The sequence below is a fragment of the Mesoplodon densirostris genome, chromosome 18 (assembly GCF_025265405.1).
Source record: "Mesoplodon densirostris isolate mMesDen1 chromosome 18, mMesDen1 primary haplotype, whole genome shotgun sequence".
Taxonomy (NCBI): Eukaryota; Metazoa; Chordata; class Mammalia; order Artiodactyla; family Ziphiidae; genus Mesoplodon; species Mesoplodon densirostris.
Window position 1 is genome coordinate 24,798,012 of NC_082678.1, and position 23,975 is coordinate 24,821,986.

General features: G+C 45.8%; 1 protein-coding gene across 17 annotated transcripts in view; it reads right to left on the reverse strand.

Moving 5' to 3' along the window:
• Positions 1–6,601: 6,601 nt before the first annotated feature.
• CEP112 (centrosomal protein 112) overlaps positions 6,602–23,975 on the reverse strand; it is a 419,667-nt gene continuing 402,293 nt past the window's right edge. For all 17 annotated transcript variants that reach the window (XM_060080554.1, XM_060080547.1, XM_060080550.1 and 14 more), the window contains 3 exons: positions 11,773–11,874; positions 8,304–8,368; positions 6,602–6,984 (listed from right to left, as the gene is read on the reverse strand). In XM_060080554.1, coding sequence (XP_059936537.1) covers positions 6,981–6,984; positions 8,304–8,368; positions 11,773–11,874 — 171 coding nt within the window. In that variant the 3' untranslated portion in view covers positions 6,602–6,980. The remainder of the gene's footprint in view (positions 6,985–8,303; positions 8,369–11,772; positions 11,875–23,975) is intronic.

The following is a 23,975-nucleotide window of genomic DNA, read 5'->3' on the forward strand; positions in this document are numbered from 1 at the left end:
GTGACTCCATTTGGACCATCCTTCCCCACATCTCTACCGACTGAAATCTGACTCTTATTCCAATGTCCAGCTTAAATGTCACCTTCTCCTATGGGACTGGATTTCAAAATGTTACTACTTCCTTGGGATTCCCATAATATTTGGCACTTCCCTTATACAAAGATCACGTTCTCTTTTGTATTATCTTCTTTTTTTCTACACATGTCTCATCATCCCTTGTGGATGACAAGCTCGTCATAGGCCGTGGGCAGGTCCCGTTCATCTTTGTACGTCGCAGAGTCCTGGCTCAGCCCCTGAGACAGAGGAGGGACTCAGCAAGGGATCTGCAGGAGATTTAAGTTTGGAGCAAATGGGAGAGCTGAGCTCACTTTACAGTTTGCAGGAAGTGAAAATGCTCCTCGTATGTCAGATGTGATGTCGCAGAGAGAAGGGTAATTACAGTGTAAGATGGGGCCTATTCACCTTTCTCCTCCACCCAGAAAAAGGCGGAGAGAGTGAACTTTACATTGTTTTAGGCAAAATACCTAACAGCAGGGGCAGTAGGAGGTCTATGTAGGTTTGTTATCTTAATTAGCCGATTAAAAAATTCTGCAAGAAAATACTACAGAAAAGAATATATATATGTATAACTGAATCTCTTTGCTGCACACCTGAACCATTGTAAATCAACTGTACTTCAATGAAAGAAAGAAAATAAAAAAGTATAAAAAAAAGAAAAATACTACAAGAAAGAAATGCATGGATAGGCCTTTGAAAGTATTTGGATTTACCACTACACACACACACACACACACACTCCAAATAAGATTGTAGAAAGCATTAAAAAAAAAATTCCCTTAACCCAATTTGTATTCTAGCAGTTTCCAGATTCACATGCCGAGCTGCGTCAATACAAAAACTGAAGAAAATCAGATAACATAAGTGGGAACTCGGTCAGAGAAAGTTTCCCTGATGTTGGAAGAAATATCACCCCAGGTAGAAGACTGCTACCAGATCCTTAGCTCCAAGGAGAAGCAGGTGGGTCCAGGAGGAAGCCACCCACCCAGGCTTCACGCGGGAACCCTGAGCCCGGCTTGGATAAATATTTTTATTACAAACACAGTGACATGTCATGGGCCAAGTGATCAGTTCTGTAAAAGGATTTCACATGGGATTGTGACATGGCAGCAGCCGGGAAACACGAAAGTAAGTGTTCAAGGGAACCCGGACTGGAGCAGGGTTGACACAAAACTTGAAGAGCAACCTCAGGATCAACGCTGAGTAAATGCCAGCCCCAGCCAGCTTGCGGGAAGCCAAGCTGGGAAACACAAGCTGGCTTTCGAGAAATCTCAGTTGATGTCAAGATATTTCTGCAAAAGATGCAAGATTCTCAGGACCCTCTGCTAGCCTGTTAGGAAAATACTTCCTCTTCCAAAAGAAACGATGTTTCTTTTCTGTTTTCCTTTTCCGCCTTAAACTTTCAGGCCCTGCTTGCAGAACAGAGCCAAGCGCCATTCATACCAACCGTTTAGATTTCTTTCAGAACACATGCTGGTCACCAGGGTGGCTGGACCGTCCAGTGACCTGCGGCAGTTGGTGAGATTCGGAGGGTCAGACAGCAGGACGGCGGCCTCGCTCTTGTCCTTGGGCGCTTGGCCGCACTCCCGTGTTTACGGCCCCTCACTCCCGTGTTTACGGCCCCTCACTCCCGTGTTTACGGCCCCTCACTTAGGGTCAGGCTGGGAAGAACAAAGCAGAGGGGCTAGAATGGGCGGGATGAATAGAGATCTCCTAGCAGGGGCGAGAACACTCACGGGCAACTAGGAGGCTGATTCACTTGTTTACCCGGATGGTTTCGCTGTGCTTAGAGGAGCAGTTTGTCAGTGTCCTGTGGCTCAGGAAATGTTCCTTCTCAGCCTCATCAAGTCCACATCCTTCCATATTTCCACGAAGGAAGGAAAAACGAGGCTAAGCACAGGGTATGTGTTTTGGTGGAGCTTTATAATAACACGCTAGCCGAGATAATTACAAAAGACCAGGCGTACCAAGCCTCAAACAGAGAAGAACGGGAAGAATCATTCAACTCTGGTTACTACCATCTTCCTAAAGAAGCACAGAGGAAGATATGGCTTCCCTGAATACTCCTAACCCAAGCAGCGTTTCCAAATCCCTCATTTAACCTGTGGTTGTACAGATACAACACTGATTCACAGAAGTTTTGAACAGGAAGGAACTTTTAAGCCATCACCTAGATCTGGACTTTTCTTATCAGTATCTCACGGAACTTTAAACAATAAAATATGTGGACCACAGGAAAACGATTCCATGGATCAGATCATTTTAGGAGATTCCAGAGGAAAGAATTAGATAGGTTTCTTTAACAAAGAGATGGTCACAGAATCTCAGATATTGCTGGGGCGGCTGTCTTCTACCCTTGGCTCCAGGGGGCCTCTGCCTTTGACAGAATTCGGCAGAAGTGATACTGGGCTGTCTCTGGGCCCAGGCCTCACGTGGCTGGTGGCTGCTATGGCTGGTCTCCGGGTGAGCTTGCTCTTGAGGACCTCTCACAGCTGCCACGTGAGTGGACCCTCGCGGGCCTGGGCAGCCCACACCTGACTGCACCTGCATGAGGCCCACGTGAGAACAGCCTACCTGAGCCTGGTCAACCCGTAGCAACCAGAGAGATGATAATAAATCACTGTTTTCAGCCACTGGGTCTGGATGGTTCGCGTGCTGTCTGGCACGTAGCAGGCATCGATAGCTATTTATTAAATGGATGAGTGAATGGCCGGGCCAGCGATGTAATGTGAACCTTGCAGAAGGGGGCTCTAGTGGCATGATGTTTCCTAAATGTGACTATCTGAATGCCTGAAGACGAGTCATACACAGAACAGGGCTTGATGGAATGCTAGTTTGAGAAACACTGAATTAGAGGCCTGAAATGGTACACATGAGGAAGTACTGGTCTAGCTGGACCCTTGATGTTACAGATTAGAACAGTGAGGCTCAAGTCGCTGAAGAGAATTGCCTAAGGAAACCAGGCTAATCTGTAGACTCTGCCTATGAACTAGTTTCCCTTTCTAGCTGAAGTGAAGGAGTTTCACTCACGTAAGCCTGTTTTTTAGCTAATTACGTCTACCAGGCTTCTCACTTGGTAGCCCTCTCGTTTCGCTCTGTGATAAAGTCTTCGTGGGCAACTAGCTGTTTTCAGTAAGACCTCTCTCAGACGGGAGACTCCCAAAGAGGATATAAGAGTATTTATCAGCCTCAGGTCTAGACTAAGCTCAGTTCTAAAAACAGCAGAATCTATAGGAACATCTTGGGCCTTTGGTTTTAAACCATTTGCTTGGTGGAAATCCTTGCTTAAAACTGAAATAACTGAAGTGCCTAGAAGCACGGATCTTCAGCTGCCTTAGATACTGGTGAGGGATCCAGATTTTAAAATTCCTTCAGTCTTATGTTTCAAGTTGCATTTTTCTTCCCGCATTGAGAGGTAAATAATATGATCTGAGGTTTGACTCAGTTCTTAAAACTATAGGGAAGAACGTTAATACAGGTCAAAATCTGGGCTCTTCAATTTTTACTTTTCAAATATAGCCTAGGCACTACTCCCAAATCAAGTTTCCAAATCCAAGAACCACTTCAATAGTTGAAAAAAAGTTTTATCTAATTATCTTCTTTTCCTACTTTGAATTGACCAACCATGTATCTTTTCCTGGTTTTATCAAAGGGGCTGCCAGGGCAAAAGCACATCCAATTCTAAGTAAGCTTTAGTTAGCAGACTTAAAATCGATCATGCATTTTAGTTTCAGTAACTTGCAATTTCTACACCCTTTGATAATCCACTTTAAAGAGCAAACCGTCTCTAATGACAAGGCTTAAAAGAGACGACCTTTCTGAACAAAATATGAAAGCTGAGAAGAGAGTTTTTTTTAAAGGAAACTATGAATTAAAATGACCTTGTGTTCTGAAACTTTCCTCCCACCATTTTTGATGTTTTACCTTTCCTTTTTACTCTTAGAAAGAAAGCAAAGACACCCCTGCCTTCTGCAGATGGGCAGGCACTTCAATAAGAAAGCTGTTAATTGTTCATTCAAACTCACAGTTTCTTTCTGCACTTTCTCTGCCGACGCCTTTAATGAGGTTGCTCGCCATAGAGCCACGTGCCTGTTTCCGAGGAAGTCGCTGCTTGTCTGTGACATTACAGGATAAGGCTCGAATCGGAGCTATTTCCCTCGAGTCTCAGTCAACTCTTTTGTACAAACTAGGAAGCAAGTCTGCCCCTTCTCCGTTCCCTCCCTCCCTGTCCTCTTTTTTCTCCACTGTGCCCATGGGTGGCTGCCCTCGGAGGAGAGCTGATTGTTGAGTGGGGATGTAGCCAAACCAGAGGTCAGACCCCTGAAATGGTTCACTCTTGGGTGACGCAGAAACGGTGGATCAAACGAAACCCTGACGCGTGCCGATGACCGGCGCCAGCGTTCCTGTTACCGCTCTCCTGCTGACCCCTCACCGGGCAGACGTGCACACCGAGGGCACCATGACCCCACACCTTTCCTCTTGCTCAGCTCTGCCAGCCACTACCTGTCGACCCTGGCATGTTGAGATGGAATAAGCACAGGTGCTTGACTCAGGTGTAGTGCCCATAACTGCTGGCAATGTAACTAAATTAGGTACTTGTGATGGGCAATTGATCTTCCACCAGATAAAAGAGAGGATGACATCTTAGATGATTTTATAATAAGGCACACTGTTTATAATTTATTCCTAAGCACTTGCTTTCTCTCCCGGTAGCCACTTTTTTTTTTTTTTTTTTTTTTTGCGGTACGCGGGCCTCTCACTGTTGTGGCCTCTCTTGTTGCGGAGCACAGGCTCCGGATGTGCAGGCTCAGCGGCCATGGCTCACGGGCCCAGCCGCTCCGCGGCACGCGGGATCCTCCCGGACTGGAGCACGAACCCGTGTCCCCTGCATCGGCAGGTGGACTCTCAACCACTGTGCCACCAGGGAAGCCCCCGGTAGCCACTTTTAAACTGAGTACTCAACTCAGTAAGGAATTTTCAACATGCCAAGTGCAATCTTTCTTTCTCTTCCTTATCAGAGAACATTTACAAAAACACTAGTGTCAGCCACCTAACCCCTACCACACATAATCCAACTGACCTGTACGACACGCTTCAGAAGGGAAACCGGATCTGGGTGATGCACAAGGTCCACCCATGTTTGTAATTTCATAACCCTTGAAATAAGGAAAAGAAAGAATAGCAGGCAACTTTCCAAAACACCTATTTACCCAATGGCAGCGCACGACGCAACTCACAAGGTATTTTCACTTCAAGCCGCTAAATAACCTTCCTAATGAAGTCTGCTGACCGTCAACCCGTTTGCCACAGTCTCTACAGAAGGACTTAAAATTAATCACGGTGTTGCAATCATTCCCTACCGAGTGCTAAATCACAGTCTGAGTACCAACTGTCTTTCCTTGTTAGGTAGTTTTAATAGCATCTGATACAATTTTGCTTTTTCTCCGAATAGTCTTTAAGCCAGTACTATCATTTATTTCACATGCAAGAAAAACCCGATCTTTCAGAGGACAGAGACTTACATTCCTGGAGGAGGTGTCGGGTGAACCTTAGCAGGCAGCGTGGTGACCAGGCCGAGATGATCCAGGGCAAGACTCTGAGGCCTCTCATTGATGACCAGGCGGTGTTCTTGCTGACCCTGGCCTGGCTGTGGAAGTGGCTGGAAACCCTGCTACTTCCTTATCATCCCATGTCTCAGTTACAGTACAAAAAAGGGTAATTAATCCTTGGGCAGCAAACAACAAAGATGGGCGTGGGAAAGGGAAAAGAATTTGAAAAACGAAATAAACTTTCTGCCCTGTCCTTTCACAGCAAACCGGATGATTACAGCCCTGCGCACGCTCCAGATCTTCCAAGAGCCTCCGAGGGCCCACGGCATGTACCACAGCACAGCCAAAAGAACACGACCATCCGCTGCGGTTCAAAGTTCCCTTGGCAAATCAGCGTTGACCAACCAGCACAGAACAATTTACTGGCATTCGGGTGGGGACTTAAACACCCAGCCTTGGGAGCCAACACCAAATTCTCTCCACAAGGAAAACAGGACCCAGCAAAGCTCATTCTGTCATCACTTGCTGGTGTGCTGAGTTATCCTCCCAACACATCTTGACATTTTCAGGCTTCCTTAAGGAGCGTCAATTGATATCATAATTAAACCACAACCATAAAATCAGAGATCAAGCAAGTAACAATAAAACCAGAGCTGCTACATAAAATTCGTACCCTATCCTGCCTCTGGTCCCAGATGAGACTGACAACCAACATGACAAATACTTGGACTGATGTCAGATGACTCAGTGACTTTTATTCTAAATAAATGAACTACTTATGGATTTGATTTCTGACATGACAGAGGTATTTTTTCCTGTAGCACAATTTGAGATGGTCAGTATATTCTAGGGAAAAAACTGCCATGTCATATTTATTTTAGCAAACGAGGTGCAATTAAAAAGTAGAAATAAAACTGATAAGTACAAAGTAATATTTTAATAATATATGAACATGAACATGAAAACAATATAAACGTTAAAATTTTTGATGTGATACTACAAACGTGCTTTTGATCAGCTGCAACTGGTAAAATTCTATGTAAAGGCATTAACAAGGCATCGCAAGAAATCATTTCTTTTCCCAATATAAGCAGTTCTCAGTACACACTCAAACGCACACAGATATGGAAATCAGAAATAAAGGAATGTTAAAAAAATAACGTAGGCAGACACAAATAAAACCACCCCGTTAGTGTATGAGTGATGCATGTTTTTATGATCTTAATTACATTTAAGTATTTAAAAATGCCATTGATCTCACAGTTTACTTTCCAACATCCAAATCTTCAAACCTGTGAGAAGAAATCCAAAGCTCTGTCCAGACGGTTAGATCCATCCCACTCTCCTGGGTTACTCAGGTATGTCGTCATGTGGTTACCTGAAGATCAAAAACCCCAAAGTTACAACTTTCTCTAGGTTTAACGGGCATGTCTATAATAAAATATGTTCTAACTCAGGAGGAGCTGGAGAGAGGCTAAAAAGTATATTTGATCTCAAAATTTCATCATTTACACCCATAAGGGATCGAATCCTATCTATACCAAGAATCTTTTGAAAAGTGAATGAGTCACAAAGTTTTTACTTTTTTAAAGCTGAAGTATAGTTGATTTACAATATTGTGTTAGTTTCAGGTGTACAGCAAAGTGATTCAAATATATCTACGTACATATTTTTTCGATTCTTTTCCGTCGTAGATTATTACAAGATATTGAATACAGTCCCCTGCGTTATAGTCCCCTGTGGTCCTTGTTGTTTAGTTTATACATGGTCCTGTGTATCCAAAGTTTTTACTTTTAATTCAGTGCCAGCTAAATGGTTCGGCCTTTCACTGTACTAAGAGAGGGTTGTCAGAGCAGGTAAATGTGATCTATGTCAGTGACGTCTCTGGGAACCTTTGACTGGAAGGGTCTCCTGTGTCCCCGAGATGTGCACTCTGGGGGCACAGTGTTTGGACACCACGGAGCCGTTTATCTATTGATATCTGGGGCTGGTAAACATCTGCTACAGAGCCAAGCGTCTGGGGATGCGGGGCTCTGGAGAGGCAGGTGACCACACTGAGGACCACGCCATCTCACTCTCTTAAGAGGAAGACAGTGTCTCCTTAACCCTGCGACTGGGCTTCAAGACAACATCCTGTTGCGACTCTGCAGGTGAGCCCGGCCTTGTCAGGCACTGGCTGACCCTCATCTCGTTTGGATGGTACTGTCGAAGCACAGTGATGACAGGAGGGGGACTTCTCCAAGACAGGCCCTTTATGAAAAATAAGTCTTTTTTTTCAAAACTGGTATGTTTACGCATTTTTTTAAAAAATTAATTAATTAATTAATTAATTAATTTTGGGGTGTGTTGGGTCTTCGTTTCTGTGCGAGGGCTTTCTCTAGTTATGGCGAGCCGGGGCCACTCTTCATCGCGGTGCATGGGCCTCTCACTGTCGTGGCCTCTCTTGTTGCGGAGCACAGGCTCCAGACGCGCAGGCTCAGTAGTTGTGGCTCACGGGCCTAGTTGCTCCGCGGCATGTGGGATCTTCCCAGACCAGGGCTCGAACCCGTGTCCCCTGCATTGGCAGGCGGATTCTCAACCACTGCGCTATCAGGGAAGCCCCAACGCATTTTTAATGAAGATTTTAACACCCAACCAGGAGACCCACAGGTGCAGACAGTACAAACTACTCAGGAGACATTCTGGCCACAACTGTACCTTCTGCACTGGTAGGTCATCAGCTCCTCTTGAAGGATGGATGCCCTCTTTTGCAGAAAGTTAACCTAGAAAAGAGACCTCATGTGAGAAGAGGTGAAGGTGGCTTACAGGGCGACACTGTGCAGATACACAGTGTCTGGTCGGATTTTATTTAAATTCAGACAACTCTCTAGATAAAATGCAGAGGATCTGTTAAATGCTAATGCTGTGGTTTTGTATTTGATCACATCCCATCCCCACTGGCACTCCATCAGAGGCTACAGAACCGAGTTCAAACCCCGCATTGCAGAGCTGTTTGGACCTGGCCCTGGCCCACCTGGGCGCTTCATCTCCTCTCTTCCAGCATCACCACCTTCTACCTCGCATCCCTCCTACTCTGTGGCCCTTTGACACAGGCCATCTGCCATCGTCTGCTTTGGAATGCTTGGCTAACTACCTCCTATTCACCGTCCACTGTTGGGTTCAAGGTCACCTCTGCTCCTGAATTCTTCTGCCCGCCCCACCCCCAGCCCTGCCCCTCATCACCTCCTGCCCCAGGCAGCCAGTGGCCCCCTCCTCTGTATTCTCCTGTTCTGTTATTAGCACTTTTCCAACTGCCTTCTGGTGATTTGTCTTCACGTCTCTCCCTCACACCCGAGAGCTCTCCTGGGGCAGGGATAATGTTGGAGCATCTCTGTAACCCCAGTTTCTTTTTCAGGGCTGGACATGTAGCTGGCATTCCCTAGCTGTTTCAGGAATGAATGAGTGAGTGGAAACAAAATTACTGCCTACTAGAAACCTTAATCTATCCTGGGGATTTCCTGAGGTTGGAGAGGTAGTATTTTGTCGCGGAAAGAGCCTGCGCTTTGTCTGGAGTTAGGCCAACTCGCGTTCAGCTCCTGACTTGGCCTCCATAGCTCTAGGAAAGTTCCTTCTTCTCTTGATGCCTCATCTGTGAAATGGGGTGAACGACAGCCAGTTCCCAAGGTCATGAGGATGACAGGAAGTGACTAACAGGAACTGCCCAGTCCAGAGATCCTGGCAGGTCCCACCCTGTGGCCCCTGCCCCTGAGGGGCTAGGGATGGGGGAAACTGGGCTGTCAAGAATAGTCTCTTCAGTCAGACCTTCACAGCATGGTTGGATTATCCTGAAGCATACATTTCTATACTATTAAAAATACTTGTATTAGGCATAAATTCAAAAGCACTTTACACGACCTACTAGAAGTGGTTTCCGGATAACTTACACTATGGCTTAACGTGATCAGGAGTCAGTAGCATTTGATCACTTTGGAGCTTTACTCTTGTCTCTTTGGTCTGAACTGAAACCATGGCAACGGTCGATTCTGAAACATGGTTATGCAAGACAGGACAGCTGGCAGAGTAGAAACTGTGCTTGGAGAGAGGGAGCATGGCTTTTCTTTTTTTTTTTTTAACATCTTTATTGGAGTCTAATTGCTTTACAATGGTGTGTTAGTTTCTGCTGTATAACAAAGTGAATCAGCTATACGTATACATACATCCCCATATCCCCTCCCTCTTGCGTCTCCCTCCCACCCTCCCTTATCCCACCCCTCTAGGTGGTCACAAAGCACCGAGCTGATCTCCCTGAGCATGGCTTTTCTAAATGGGTACATATCAAAGTGGTCCTGCTGCTTTTCTGACTCGTCACATCACCCTGGTCTGAATTTTATCCAATTAATCCAGTGACCCACGGGACCACTGATAACTTTGACAGATGCAAGGACTACACTGATCCCACTTCCCTGCCTCCACCATGCTTTGCCACTGGAATTCCAACAATTTTCAAAAAACACAGGCACCTGTGCTCTCAAACGAAATCTGCTCGCTCTGTGGTCTGCACCTCCTCCGCACAGCTGCCAATTCTGAGGCCCTCACGCAGCTGGCAGAGCTCTCTTTCTGGGTCAACATCCAGTTTTAGGAGGCTGAGTGGCTTTTATTACAGTGAAATGATATGAATGATAACAGAAGCCCTGCAGGTGGATATCAGATTTCTCTTTCTTTTCTTTCTTTTTTTCTTAAAAATACCTCCTCTGAAGGTGCTGGGTCCTACACAGCTGACCCTAAGGAAGCCCTCCTACAAAGTGAATGGGTAAGCCACATCTCGAGGAGAGCCTTCCACGTAAATAAAGACGACCTAATCCTTTGTAAGTTAACACTCTCCTGTCATACTTATTTTTATAGGTAGGGGTGAGCACAGCCAAACTTCTTAGCCTACAGAGGCGACAGCTAACAGTAGCATAAGGGTTGATGTAATGAACTTTTCATTTTCAGATAAGAGATTTTTGCTGAGGGGAACAGAAAAGGCACGGCTAACATCCGCTCCACGTATCTGTCCTGTACATTATAAATAGCTAACGTGAATTTCATCAAACTACAGCATTTGTTTCATTCATAAATAAATTTATTGAGCACCTACTCTGTGACAGGCATTGTTCTTGGCACAAAGAGAAAAGAAATCTTTGCCTTGCAGAGTTTTTCCAGGAAAAAAGTATGTTTTAAATTTCTAAGTGTATTAGAAATGGGAATATGTGAACTTCTCATGTTGAGTTAAAACATTCGTTTTTTAAAAAACCAAGAATCTATAAAACTAATGTTATATAAAATATTTACAGCGATATATAAAACTTGTTTTAGAGAAAACTTATGTAGGAAGTTTTTAATTAATATCTAAATTGAAGTCAATTTTATCTCTTATAAACTACTGTACCAAGAACTACACGTTTCATCAGAAATATCAATATTTAACCGAATTGTTTGAATACCATGTCATTATCCGGCCTCGATCCTAAAATGCATCTTGTTATCTCTGACAATCATATAAAATACACCAGAATAAAAATGCTTCTAACTTAGCCATGTTTTTTATTTCTCTGCACTTTCACATGATAAGGAGTTAGCAATGTGCTAACTGATGGCATTTTGGGCCTGGAACCAAGAATAAAAGGGTGAGTCTGTGTTGGAACGCAGACTGTAAATAAAAGTAACCATAACTGAGCTTTTCAATTTCAAGGACGCTTTTAAGAAAATCTTATCGAGACAAAGAGTTCTTAAACTAGTAAGAAAAAATGCTAAAAAACCCCACAAAACAAAAAACAATTCATCCTGGGCACTCGGTTATTCTGTGACATCACATGGATTTCTGGCATCAGTTCAGAAACAAACATTAATTAAGATATGCACATCATCTAAACCAGGGGTCCCCAGCCCCCCGGGCTGTGGACCGGTACTGGTCCACTGCCTGTTAGGAAATGGGCTGCACAGGAGGAGGTGAGTGGTGGGCAAGCGGGCGAAGCTTCATCTGCCAATTCCCATTGCTCACATTATCACCTGAACCATCCTCCCGCCCGCCCCGCCCCGGCCCCCTGTCCGTGGAAAAACTGTCTTCCATGAAACCGGTCCCTGGTACCAAAAAGGTTGGGGACCACTGATCTAAACCCTTGGAAAATTCCTTGATTCTAGAAATTACCTGTGACTTTAGTGAGGAGATAGTGTCTTCAAGTTCTTGTCTTAGAGATGCTGGCATCAACCCTTTAAGTTTTGTTTCATATTCTTGTCGCATGTAAGTTATCTAAAGTGAAAAAAAAAAGCGTATCTTTTTTTACCACAGAAATGATTGTTTTGAATTGAAGAAATCCCAGAATAATGTCCATTCATTGCAAAGGTAAGTTTGTTACATGTGGTCAGAAACCAGACAACTGAGATGAAATAAGGGGAAACACAAACTGAAAAAGGTACTCTGTCCTTGTCAATCTGGGAGAGAGAGTCCCTATAACAGCACTTTATTTCTTTAAAATCCTCATTGACACAGTTTTTGGCATTGGATAAGGAAAATACCTGTCCTCTCTTCTCCACTCATGTTGTACACATGATGCTAATCCTACATCCTCTTCTTGATCAGGGTGTGGATTGTGATCATACTAAGCTGTGTGTGAGGACAATTCATGGTATGTCATCTGTTTGGCTAAGACACTCCCCCTAACTGTCTAGGTACCTGGGTGCTTGATATCATCATGTGATTATGAAGATGCGAGTGAAGGAAAATCTGCAGAGCTGTGTCTCCAAGCCTCCCCATACAGGTAAGCAGAGGGCCCTTGTCATCATGAGCATCTCTGATTCATGAGTTTCCCTCTGCCTCTGGAATACAGCCAGGTCTTGCTCAACTAACTGATGGTCACTGGGCTGGTCAAGGAAAAGTTGGTGGCTCATCAAACTACAAACAGGTAAGGAAGGTGGAAGAAAAGTCTTTGGAAGAATATGCTTCAGCAGGATGAAGAGGTGTGTTTGAGGGTGTGCATGAATGTGGGTGTGTCTGTCTTGGGGCCTTTCTCCAGCTCTGTTTCTTTATTTCTCCTTCTCCTAATCTGAGATGCTATGGAATTCAAAACTGTGTTGCATGTGCTGTATGGGACTTAACTAAATATTAAAGCTGAATCGCAGTGTATCCCACAAATGATTCATTGGACACACCTGGAAATAAGGTAATAGACTATGAAAATATGTGCAACTGAGTTCAGTTAGACAAGTCTATGGATTTACTGAGGATAATTTAAAATTACTAGCCTTTAATTCCCAAATTTTCTTATACTAAACTAAATTAAGGGAGAAATGTGCTCTAATAGTTTATTTTATTACCTACTAAAATCCCATGGCAAATGTTCTAGAACACAATTTTTAAATTTTTGGCAAAGTATTTTTTTGAGGTATGTTACAATCTTGTGATTTATACCTAAAGGGTAAACAAAAATGATGAAAAATGATCTCTCCCACTGATGAAATATTTGATTTTTCCCATTTTATCTTCTTGGACATAAGTCCAATAGTAACATCTGTCAGTTGACTCAAATGAAAGGCAAACACAAAGTAAAACACATGATTTATAAATCAGACTTTAGGGGCAACGTTTATCAAGGGCTCACAGGCTACTATATATTGACTATTTTTTTTCTATCACTCATCCCTGGCTCTGAAATTTTGAGCTACTACTCTTAAGAAGGACTCATGTTTGTTCTATTTTTTGTATCCCTGTTTGTTTAGAATGTCTGTCCCCTGCCTGTCCATTTGAAATATAACTTGTCTGGGTATAAAAATGCTTCTGTCCCATGTTCTTTCTCTCAGAACTTTGGAGATGTTTCCTCAATGTCTTCTGGCATTGCTATGGTGAAGTCTGAAGTTAGGCTAATTTTTTTTCCATGTTGAATGTGACTTTCTTTCTCTGCTTGGATGTCCATATGATTTTATTTTTCCCTGGATTAGGTAACTTCACTGGGATATGTTTTGGTATTAATGATTCCATATCAATTTTCCTGATACAATGTGTGTGCTCTTTCTATCTTTTTAAAAATATATTTATTTATTTATTTGGTTGCGCTGGGTCTTAGTTGCGGCAAGGAGGGCTCCTTAGTTGTGGCAGGTGGGCTCCTTAGTTGCAGCATGCATGTGGGATCTAGTTCCCTGACCAGGGATCGAACCCAGGCCCCCTGCATTGGGAGCGTGGAGTCTTAACCACTGTGCTACCAGGGAAGTCCCTCTTTTTATCTTTATATTCAATTCTTTGAAGAAAAGCTTCTTCTGTTAGAATTCTTTTCTATTATATCAATAGTTACATATATTCATGTTGTATATGATTTTTTTTCTATTTGTTCTTTTCTTCAGGAACAGAGATTTTGCATGTGTTGGCTCTTCTTTGACAATCTTCCATATTTACAATTTTCTCTATTATTTTACTTTCTTATCAATTTATTATCTGTTTTCTATTTTCATTTTATTTTGTGTGATCACCATATTTCCTTAGATGTTTTCAGTTATGATTTTCCCATTTTTGTTTCTTCTAATATGGTTTCAATCTCTGTAATCTCTTAATTTTGACTACCTTTTTTCCTAAACTCTGAGAAATCACTTCTCATCTTTGTTGAATTATATCATCTTTAAACACATCTCTTTTCTTCTTCTTCTCTCTCTCCCCACCTTTTTCCTTGACAGAGAGATATGTCAATGTGTTTTGTAAATGCTTTGACATTATGAAGAACTGTTTTGGTTTCAAAGAACTGTAATTTGTCTGAACCTTCTCCTTACTTCTTGGGTAATTTCCCATTAGATCTATGTTCTAATTTGCTTTTTGCTTCCACTCCTTTCTCTCTCTCTTAATCTAGCAAGGCTCTTAACCTAGTTTCTTTCTATTAAAAAAAATTAAAATTTCATTTTTGAATGGAACCAGCAATTTTCTGAATGCTGAGGTAGGGAGTAAGCTGGGGCAGGCCACAGCTATGGTTCAGTTTTGTTGTCATCAACACCTTTTTTTTTTTTTTTTTTTTTTTTTGCTGTATGCAGGCCTCTCGCTGTTGTGGCCTCTCCCGTTGTGGAGCACAGGGTCCGGATGCCTAGGCTCAGCGGCCGTGGCTCACGGACCCAGCTGTTCCACGGCATGTGGGATCCTCCCAGACCGGGGCACGAACCCACATCCCCAGCATCAGCAGGCAGACTCTCAACCACTGTGCCACCAGGGAAGCCCCATCAACACCCTTTGACCAAACCTATTATTTCATTTGTTCTTGGGGCCCACCTGCTCTTAGTTTTCAGCTACTTTGGAGGTCAGGGCCAAGTACTGAAGCCCTTTAGTTAATGCTCATAGCTTCTCTGGACTCTTTTTTTTTCCCACTTCACTTTTCACACCTGATGGTCTCCCTCTACTGGAGGTGAGTCGTAGACAGCAGAAAATAGTGCGTGAGCAAGGTCGTTCATTGATCACCACTATCCCTTCCACCACCTTAAAAATTAAGTACGCTATATTCCCCAACTTTTATTGAGGATCTTGCCATTTCTACTTTCTGTCTATCCCTTTCTTCTTTGTTTTTATGATTTTGATGAACCTGAGTGAACTTAAAATGGGCCCTTGGAAAATCTGACATTACCTCTCCTGTGGGTGAGACTATTGCTCAGGAAAATATTACTAACCTGAATCCTTAAACCCAAATCCTGAATTTAATCATTATACCAAGCAGATGCCTATGACTTTAATAAAGTCATGGAAAACTTTAACCAATCCATTTTACTCTACTTATGAGGTTAATGACGTTTATTGAGTACTTTCTATGCGCCGGTTACAATTCTGCGTATTTTAAGAAGTGTTTAACCCCTCTGACAACCCAATGAGGTAAGCACAAATTTGGACTCAAGCAGTCTGACCCTCCAGCACATATTCTTAGCCACTGTGCTCTGCAGTTTCTCACACAATCTTCCCACATGCTGACGGGTTTCCTTCACAGACACCACCAGCTAGAGCAGTTTCATCCGCTGCACAGTTGTGCTCTCCCTAGCACAACAGGGGCCAGGGGACATCCTTCCAGACATCCAGCTGGTCTTTGCTCTATTTTTTTTTTTTTTGTAACGACAACAATAACAACAGTGCCAACAACAATTGGTTCCAATACAGTATGGTTTCTCTATACTTTCCCATTGGTTTAAAATTTTAATTTACCAAGCATTTATGATAAGACTCATTTTTAAACATCTGTACAAATGCAGTACACACACTGACCTAAAACAAAAGTTCTGCAAATCCCCCACATGAGCACACATTTTAAAGTCTGACCAGTGAAGGATATATCTAAGTTTGTTCCACAGCAAAAGGAGAAAGAGGAGGAAAGAATTAGCTTATAGTCCTGTATAGCACTTTTTTTTTTCTGTATATCACCTTTGACTCCTGCTACTATTTTTCTGTCCCCACCTCTGTCCCAGGATGTTTGAGGGGAAATAATGAGGGAATGATGACATTTGTCTACAGACTAAGTGCAGACTATTAACTGCTAACTGCTAACCGTGCCCCTCTCCCTCCTCCCTGCCTTCCCCCTTCTGGCTGTTAACCTGGCAAAAAACAAGGGGAAGCTGAGTTGATCTAAACAAAGGGTTTGATGGGCATACAAACTAAGGGAGGTCAAAATTGTTTACATGTAAATCTATTTTACTATTAGATTTGAATATTAAATCTTATTCACATACAGTGTCCAACTGTATTAGTGAATGATGTTTATGAAATGCAGAAGAATTCAAAAGTCGTTCTCGCTTGAGTCCTTCTCGGAAGGATTTCCATCCCACCTCACCCTTCCCACTGCCCTCGAGAAGCACCGTGTAGAACTATCTGCTATTCCTCGTCCCTCCAGCATCCCACGCAATAGACACAGCTTCCCTCTCTCCACAATAGTTACTTCTCTCTCCATTACCATCTTCTTTCCTTTAGGAAAGAAAGATTAGGAAACTCAGGACATCATGACAAACAGTGACGCTCCTGTAATGTAAGCCGAGTGGAAACGGTGTATGTATAACCTGGTACCTGTGTGAACAGGGAGGGCTGTGCTTGGCTTCTTGGCCACAGACTGCCCACCTTTCCCTCGAAGGCACAGCACTGACAGTATTTCCTTTGACTGTAAAAATAGACTATGAAGGGCTTCCCTGGTGGCACAGTGGTTGAGAGTCCGCCTGCCGATGCAGGGGACACGGGTTCGTGCCCCGGTCTGGGAAGACCCCACATGCCGCGGAGTGGCTGGGCCCGTGAGCCATGGCCGCTGAGCCTGCGCGTCCGGAGCCTGTGCTCTGCAACGGGAGAGGCCACGACAGTGAGAGGCCTGCGTACCGCAAAAAAAAAAAAAAAAAAAAAAAGACTATGAAGACCAAGAACCTCAGACCTGGAGTTCAGCATCACAATGGAGTAAAGCTCACATCCTGTGTAATCAGACAAATACTCATGGGCATAAATAAGAAGTGTATGAAGTGGACTTGAGCCAAGAGGGTGTCTGCAGAGAAAAATTCAAAGTGATGTTGAAAAAAAGACTGAAGGGCCTCCCTGGTGGCGCAAGTGGTTGAGAGTCCGCCTGCCGATGCAGGGGATACGGGTTCGTGCCCCGGTCTGGGAGGATCCCATATGCCGCGGAGCGGCTGGGCCCGTGAGCCATGGCCGCTGAGCCTGCGCGTCCGGAGCCTGCGCGTCCGGAGCCTGTGCTCCGCAACGGGGGAGGCCACAACAGTGAGAGGCCTGCATACCGCAAAAAAAAAAAAAAAAAAAAAAAAAAAGACTGAAACTTGGAACTCTATAATTTCATTCAAAATATGGAAGGGAGAAGTAACACATGTCTCGTGGCACTACATCAACTAGTCATGTCAGGACGTCCAAACTACAGCAAATACGTCAACCTCCTATCGTAAAAACAACAAGACGGAAGTGAGTAGCTCTGTACAAATAACGTAAGGACGGGGTCTCAAACACACAATATTTTATCACAGATGCCAACGCAGCCAATACCAGACTCACCTTCCAAGAGCTGAGCTGCGGGGAGGCCAGTTGCTGAGTTGCCACTGGGAAATCCTGCAGGTTTTCACGCGTCTCGGCAGGGTCAGCAGAGTGACTGTACCTAGTGTAACTTTACAAAGCGTGTTCCAACCAAGCCCCGTGGGGTCAGTTCGGCAGAGCGCCAAGGAACTGTAAGGACTCTTAGAGTTGATGTCACCCCCTAGCTACCTCTCCACTGGCCCATCCCCGTCCACAGTGCCTCAGTTTGCCCCCAACTACTGCAATGCCCGTATGTTGGTTTTGCTTTTCAAGTCAAATTTGCTCAATCTTTAAAGTGAAAATCAAAATCCTTTACGTGGCCAACGAGGTCCCGCCCAGTTGGCCCTTAAATGTCTCTCACCCTGCGGCCTCCACAGAGAGTCTCCCCACGTCTGCAACACCAGACAGTTCAGCCTGCTTTGAGTTTATTCACCAAGTGCCCGGCTGCCTGTTCTCGCCAGGGCCTTTCTCGTGTTTCTCCGATTGTTCCTTCTTGTCCCATGGGGGGTCATGCCACTGCCTCCACCTGGACTCTGGATGCTGGCGGGTCCTGCTCTATGGTGCTCTCAGGGCTGCTGTAGGTCCAGGCACCCAGCCGGGGCAGCTTCCCAAGACTGTGATGTGGCTATGTCTGGGCTGCTGCCTTCCAGCCTTGGAGAAGCCACGGCCCTGGTTACGGGCAGGTAACGGAGGTCCACAGTCCCCACACCAGGCTGGCTTTCCAGCTGCGACCCAGTCTCTTGTCACTCACCCAGCAAGAGCCCTTTCTGCATCTCTGTCCCCAGGCCTTTCCTCCCAGCTGCCTCTGCCTGCTGTCGGGCTTGGGATCCCGTCCTTGAGGCTTCACCCACCACTCTGGGGTTCTGATCCACTTCTAGCCACACAGATGCTCATCATGCTTTTGATACCAAATACATCTTTTACTTTATTTGTATTTTACCGATCACCGCTGAGTGTTTGAAGCACAGGGGTGCCCCATAACATGACCCAGTAGAGCCTTCCTGTACAAGGGCAGACTGGTTGCAACCTGCCTTTAACTCAGTACAGTAAAGCATAGGGGTTAAGAGCCCAGACTCTGGAAGAGAAACGTCGGGGGCTGAATCTGGGCTGTGCCTCTAAACTGTGTGACCTGGGAAGGTTAACTTCTCTGTGTTTCTGTTTCCTTATCAGGAAAATGGGAATTAAAACTTCTCAAGGCTATTATGAGGACTAGATGACTTAATACATGTATAATTTTTACAAGAATGGCACTTAGTCAATGTTCAATAAACATTACTACAGCATATAATGGAGATTATACATATGTAATGTATTTCATTATATTATTATGTATATATGTCATGAATTAAATTTAAGTATATATTTCATTTAGCCAATCTTTTAGACTTTTTGCTTATTATTTGCATGTATTCGTGATTAGCCTGAGGATTCCAGTTAAACCTCTTTTTATATTTTTTAGTATCTACTGACTGAGAAAGGACACCATGACAAAAAGCTTCTATAGATTCAGAATCGATTGCAAATGAATCTTCATTGTATAATCGAAATAATCTACATACATTTGGAAACACTACTTATCTGCTTTTCAGCCATATTATTTAGCCAAGCCACCAACAGTGACTGGTGTGTCCACGGGTTTTCTCAGACCCTTGCTGCAGGTGGGGAGCCAGTGTTCCCTGATCAGTGATTTCAGGGAGGGATCCCAGCTCAAGACCACCCACCCAGCCTGGATCCTTCCCAAGCAGAAATCTGTGGGAGGGTTAAGGGACATCACCAGATGCTCCTATTCACTGTGGGTTAGTTTATTCAGAACCCCGTCCTTCTATGGCTGAGTTGAAGGCCAGAAAGAAAACTGAGTTTGACTGGTGGGGAGGGCGAAATAACAAGAGAGAATTTTGGAGCCCAGTCCACACTCTGAAGGAGGGTGAGCGGGGGTCAGTAGAGAGCATCACAAAGACACTGGGCTTCTGAAGGGTCGGAAGGGGTCAGAAGGGGTCGGAAAGCCTAGGAGGAGGTGGGCGGAGGCGAGGTCTAGGGAGAGTGGCGCTGGGGGTACGGAATGCAGTGCCAACAGTGCATTGCATTCCCCACTGGACTTCACTGGGGGATGTCACTCGGGTGTGACAAGCCATCTTGCTGCCCAGGAGCTAGAGGTGACAGAGTGGAGCCAGCCCAGAGGAGGAAGAGCTGAGACCTGGAGAGACTGAAACCGGCCCTTGATCAGGAGTCAGCCTATCCTTGGACTCTTCTGCCTGGGCTGCCTTTTCTGTCACCTGCAACCAAAACATTCCTATTGAAACAAGGCAGAACATGCAAAATATTAACCTGCATTTATGTGTCGCATCTGCTCAACCAGGGGTCAGCAAATTTTGGATTGCAGACCAAATCCGGCCCACCACCTATTTTTGGTGAATGAAGTTTTACTGGAACACAGCCATGCACATTTGTTTACGTATTATCGATGGCTACTTTGCCATGACCTCGCTGAGGGCTCTTCACAGAGACCCTATGGCCCACAAAGCCTGAAACCTTTTCTGTCTAGCTTTTTTCAGAAAGCAGGCCGACCCCTGCCCTAGACTGTGATACTGCAGGTCGGGGATGGTGTCTATCTGGCTGACTTCTTCAGCTCGGGCGTTCAGCTCACTGCCTGGCCTATGGCAGCGCCTCCTTAATATTTGCTGAGTGAATGAATGAATCAAAACCTCAGCACACACAACTGTGGGTGTTAAGTCAGTCTTTGTCTTAAGATGACAGGACCTTCAGAAGGTCCAGAGTACCTGCGGGGCTGCCAAGATCAAAAGTGATCTCAGAGATTCACCCGAAAGGAAGGGAGCCCGTTTCACCCGTGCCCGGTCTCTCCTCTCCGTTTCTTCCCCTTACTCACTACCAGTTTTTTTACAGGGTTGGGATGTGAAATGACGCATGCTTCTCTCCTTTTTTTTTTTCTCCTGAAATTAAATGGCAGCTCCTCTCTCACTGGAATGTATCTTTTGGTTTCTACGTCTAATGTTTTCCTTCGTAATACTTTTCTTTACTTCACTTGGGTTGATATAGACCATGAACACTCCCTGACTTCCAAGAAAGGCAAATGGATAGAAGACTTAAAGGGTTATGATCTGAGCAGACGTCCCCAAGGCAGGGCAGGAGCAGGGCTGACCGGGCAGTCCGTGCGGCGAGGCGCGTGGGCACGAGGAGGGCAAGTTCACACGTGTCAGAGGACGGCAGACTGTCCACTTTACGTCAAAAGGTACGTCCCTGAAAGGGTCTGGAGAAAATGCCCACGGGAAGACACACAGTTTTCCCTTTTGTTTACAGTCTGGATTTCCTCCCAGAGGGAGAGTCGATCAGCCCTTCCTGAAAAGGGGGTGTCCATCGACAGAGGAGCAGAACCCCAGCCAAGGGCAGGGGGAGACACCTGAGATGCGTAACCGACTTCGTGAATGAAAGGCCAGGAAGACCTATGCAGCGAGACTGGTATTCAGTAAGGCGGACGCGGGGTCTGGGGTCCGTTGCATGTTTCCTCTTTGTACCCTGAAGTGAGGTTGGAACACTCGGTACATGGTAGGTGCTCAGTAATACTGTCTCAACGAAGATACGTTTGAATAGGGAGCTGGGACCTTGAGATCACGGCGGGCAGTAAAAGTCATGCTGTCAAGTTTAGATTTAATGGCGTAGAAAGTACAGAAAGTACAAGAGAAAGCAGCACTTACGAACATCTGACAGACACAAGGCGCTGTACTAAGGAGCTGACAGATAACCTTGCACACGTCGTGAACGTTTTATGTAACCCTTATATAAACTTTGGGAGAGAGATATTATCCTACCCACTTCACAGATGCAGATGCAGGCCCCCAGCGAGAACCAGGATGGAAACTGCCATCTCCTCATTTCTGGGAGAAGGTTAGGGAGGAGGAATTATCTGGAAATATTGTAAAGAAACTCAGGAGGGGAGGTGGCCTGGGACTCAGGGGACAGCTCTGGTGCAGAGATCAGAAGTTCTTGTTGTCGGGTGACGGCCATGGGGACCTCGTATCACAGAAGCTGACAACTGAGTGGCTTGTGAAAAATAAAAGCAAGAGGTGAGGGCTTCCCTGGTGGCGCAGTGGTTGAGAATCTGCCTGCTAATGCAGGAGACACGGGTTCGAGCCCTGGTCTGGGAAGATTCCACATGCTCCGGAGCAACAAGGCCCGTGAGCCACAACTACTGAGCCTGCGCGTCTGGAGCCTGTGCTCCGCAACAAGAGAGGCTGTGATAGTGAGAGGCCCGCGCACCGTGATGAAGAGTGGCCCCCGCTTGCCGCAACTAGAAACAGCCCTCGCACAGAAATGAAGACCCAACACAGCCATAAATAAATAAATAAATAAATAAATAAATAAATAAATAAATAAAAAAAAAGCATTAAAAAAAAAAAAAGCAAGGGGTGAGTCGAATGAGAATTCACATCTCAGCCATGTGCCAAGAAGAGTGAGGTGACCGTGGAGGCAGAATGGGGGGAAGAGCAGGCTTGGTTTGGCTTTGCATTTGCTGCGTTTCAGGTGCCCGGGAGATAGGCACGAGCACAGCTGATGAGGAAGCCGGGCCCGGACACCTGAGGACCACGAGCCAGAGGAGGACGCAGAAGCCGGGGAAAGGGGGCTCCTTGCAGGGGGAGAGAGAGACCAGGAATCTCCCAGGAGTCAAGACTTATGCATAGGAGGCACCAACATTTAGGACCAGGATGGCCAGAGAGGTGGGTGCAAGTGCGGAGGGAGAACAGTCAGCTGTCAGATGCTGCCAGGAGGCCAAGGCCACCTCTGTCATCTGCCTGGCACGCCGTCACCTTGCACGAAACGGGGCCGTCCAGCTAGCCTGTCAGTCACCAGAGATGTTGGTGAGCAGTCATGCTACAAACAGAGTTCAAGAGGCAATTCGTGCTAAACACGTTGTTTCCTATTTTTAAAGCAAAAGTTACACTAGAAGTGCCCAGATCTAACCTTCAGTCAGATATCGTGCAAAATACCTGATTTAGTCATAGGTTTTTGAACTGGTTTGAGGGCATCTTTCAAAACAGGCAAGCCATGACTGCTCTTTCTTTTCTGCATTTTTAAACTCTTGACAATTATAAATAAGTTAAATCTCTCCCTCAGAGCACCAAGTACCTCCTATGTTTAAGGAGGCCTGTCCTGCCAGATACGGCGTTCTACACAAAACGCAAAGTAGGAACACAAAGGCGGTCACTGGCCCACGGCGCGCCCGGGATGCACGCAGGCGGCTCCAGTGAGCAGAATGCGGATTTTGTGCACGAGTCCCCTCACCTCCCAGCTGGTGGGAACCCAGACCCCACAGCCTCAGAGCAGAAAGCTTCAAAACACCATGTAAACGGTCACCGACTAAACTCCCGAGCGTTCACCTTCACACGGCAGAGGCACGAGGAATTTTCGTTCAGTTAAAAGTTAGGGAATGTGGAGTCATCAAGACGTCGCACGGGCTTTCTGAGCGATGACGGTCAGGGTGTGTGTCCAGCCAGCGTGACGGCTGGCGACGCGGCACAGCTCTGCGTGGGGAGCAGAGTGAGTGTGAGACGGGTTTTGTCCCCTGGAAGCTTACACTGTCCCCAGGAGACGTGTAGAAAGGGCACAACTGGAGTGTGACAGGCCCCGGACAGGAGCAGGGCAGGCTGATCACCTCCAAGGGGGGAACGGAAGTCTCTACAGAGGTGATGGGATCTGACCCGGATGCTTTCTTGGTGGACGAAAAGGGCGGGAGTTGCTGGCGGAGGGGAGAGTGGGAAGCACAGAGGTGACACGTGCAGCACTTAGGGACCACCGGCGAAGGCTGGTGTCTGCTGTGGATGGAGGTCGTGCAGGGGCAGCGGCTGAGGGAGCCACGTGGAGGCGGTGCGGTCAGGATCCATGCGGTAGACGATGGGAAAGCTCCAGGTCTCTGACTGGAGACGACTGCATCTTGACTTCTACTGCACGACAGGGAGCCTACTGCAGCTGCCTTGCTTCCGGATTTCCCTTCAGCGGACTCTCTGCACCGCCGGCCCGTTTCCCTGAAAGGCGGACCTGACCGCCCAGCCCTCTCTCCTCCATAATAAAAGTACTTCCGTGATTTTTTCAGCTGTAGCTGAAGGACAATGTCCCCAGCACGGGGCATCCAAGGACCTTCTCAAGCGGACCTGGGCCTGACTTCCCAGGACATCGGTGCTCCAGTAGCGACCTGCGTCTCTCCCCAGAACCCCAGCCACTCTGCGCCTCGTGCCTTTCTTCGCACACGCTGTCCTGGGCCCCTTCTGCTCCCCGATGCTCTCACACGGAACCTGCTCCAGGGCCCCCGTTCTCAGCCTTGCAGTCAAGGTAACCATTCC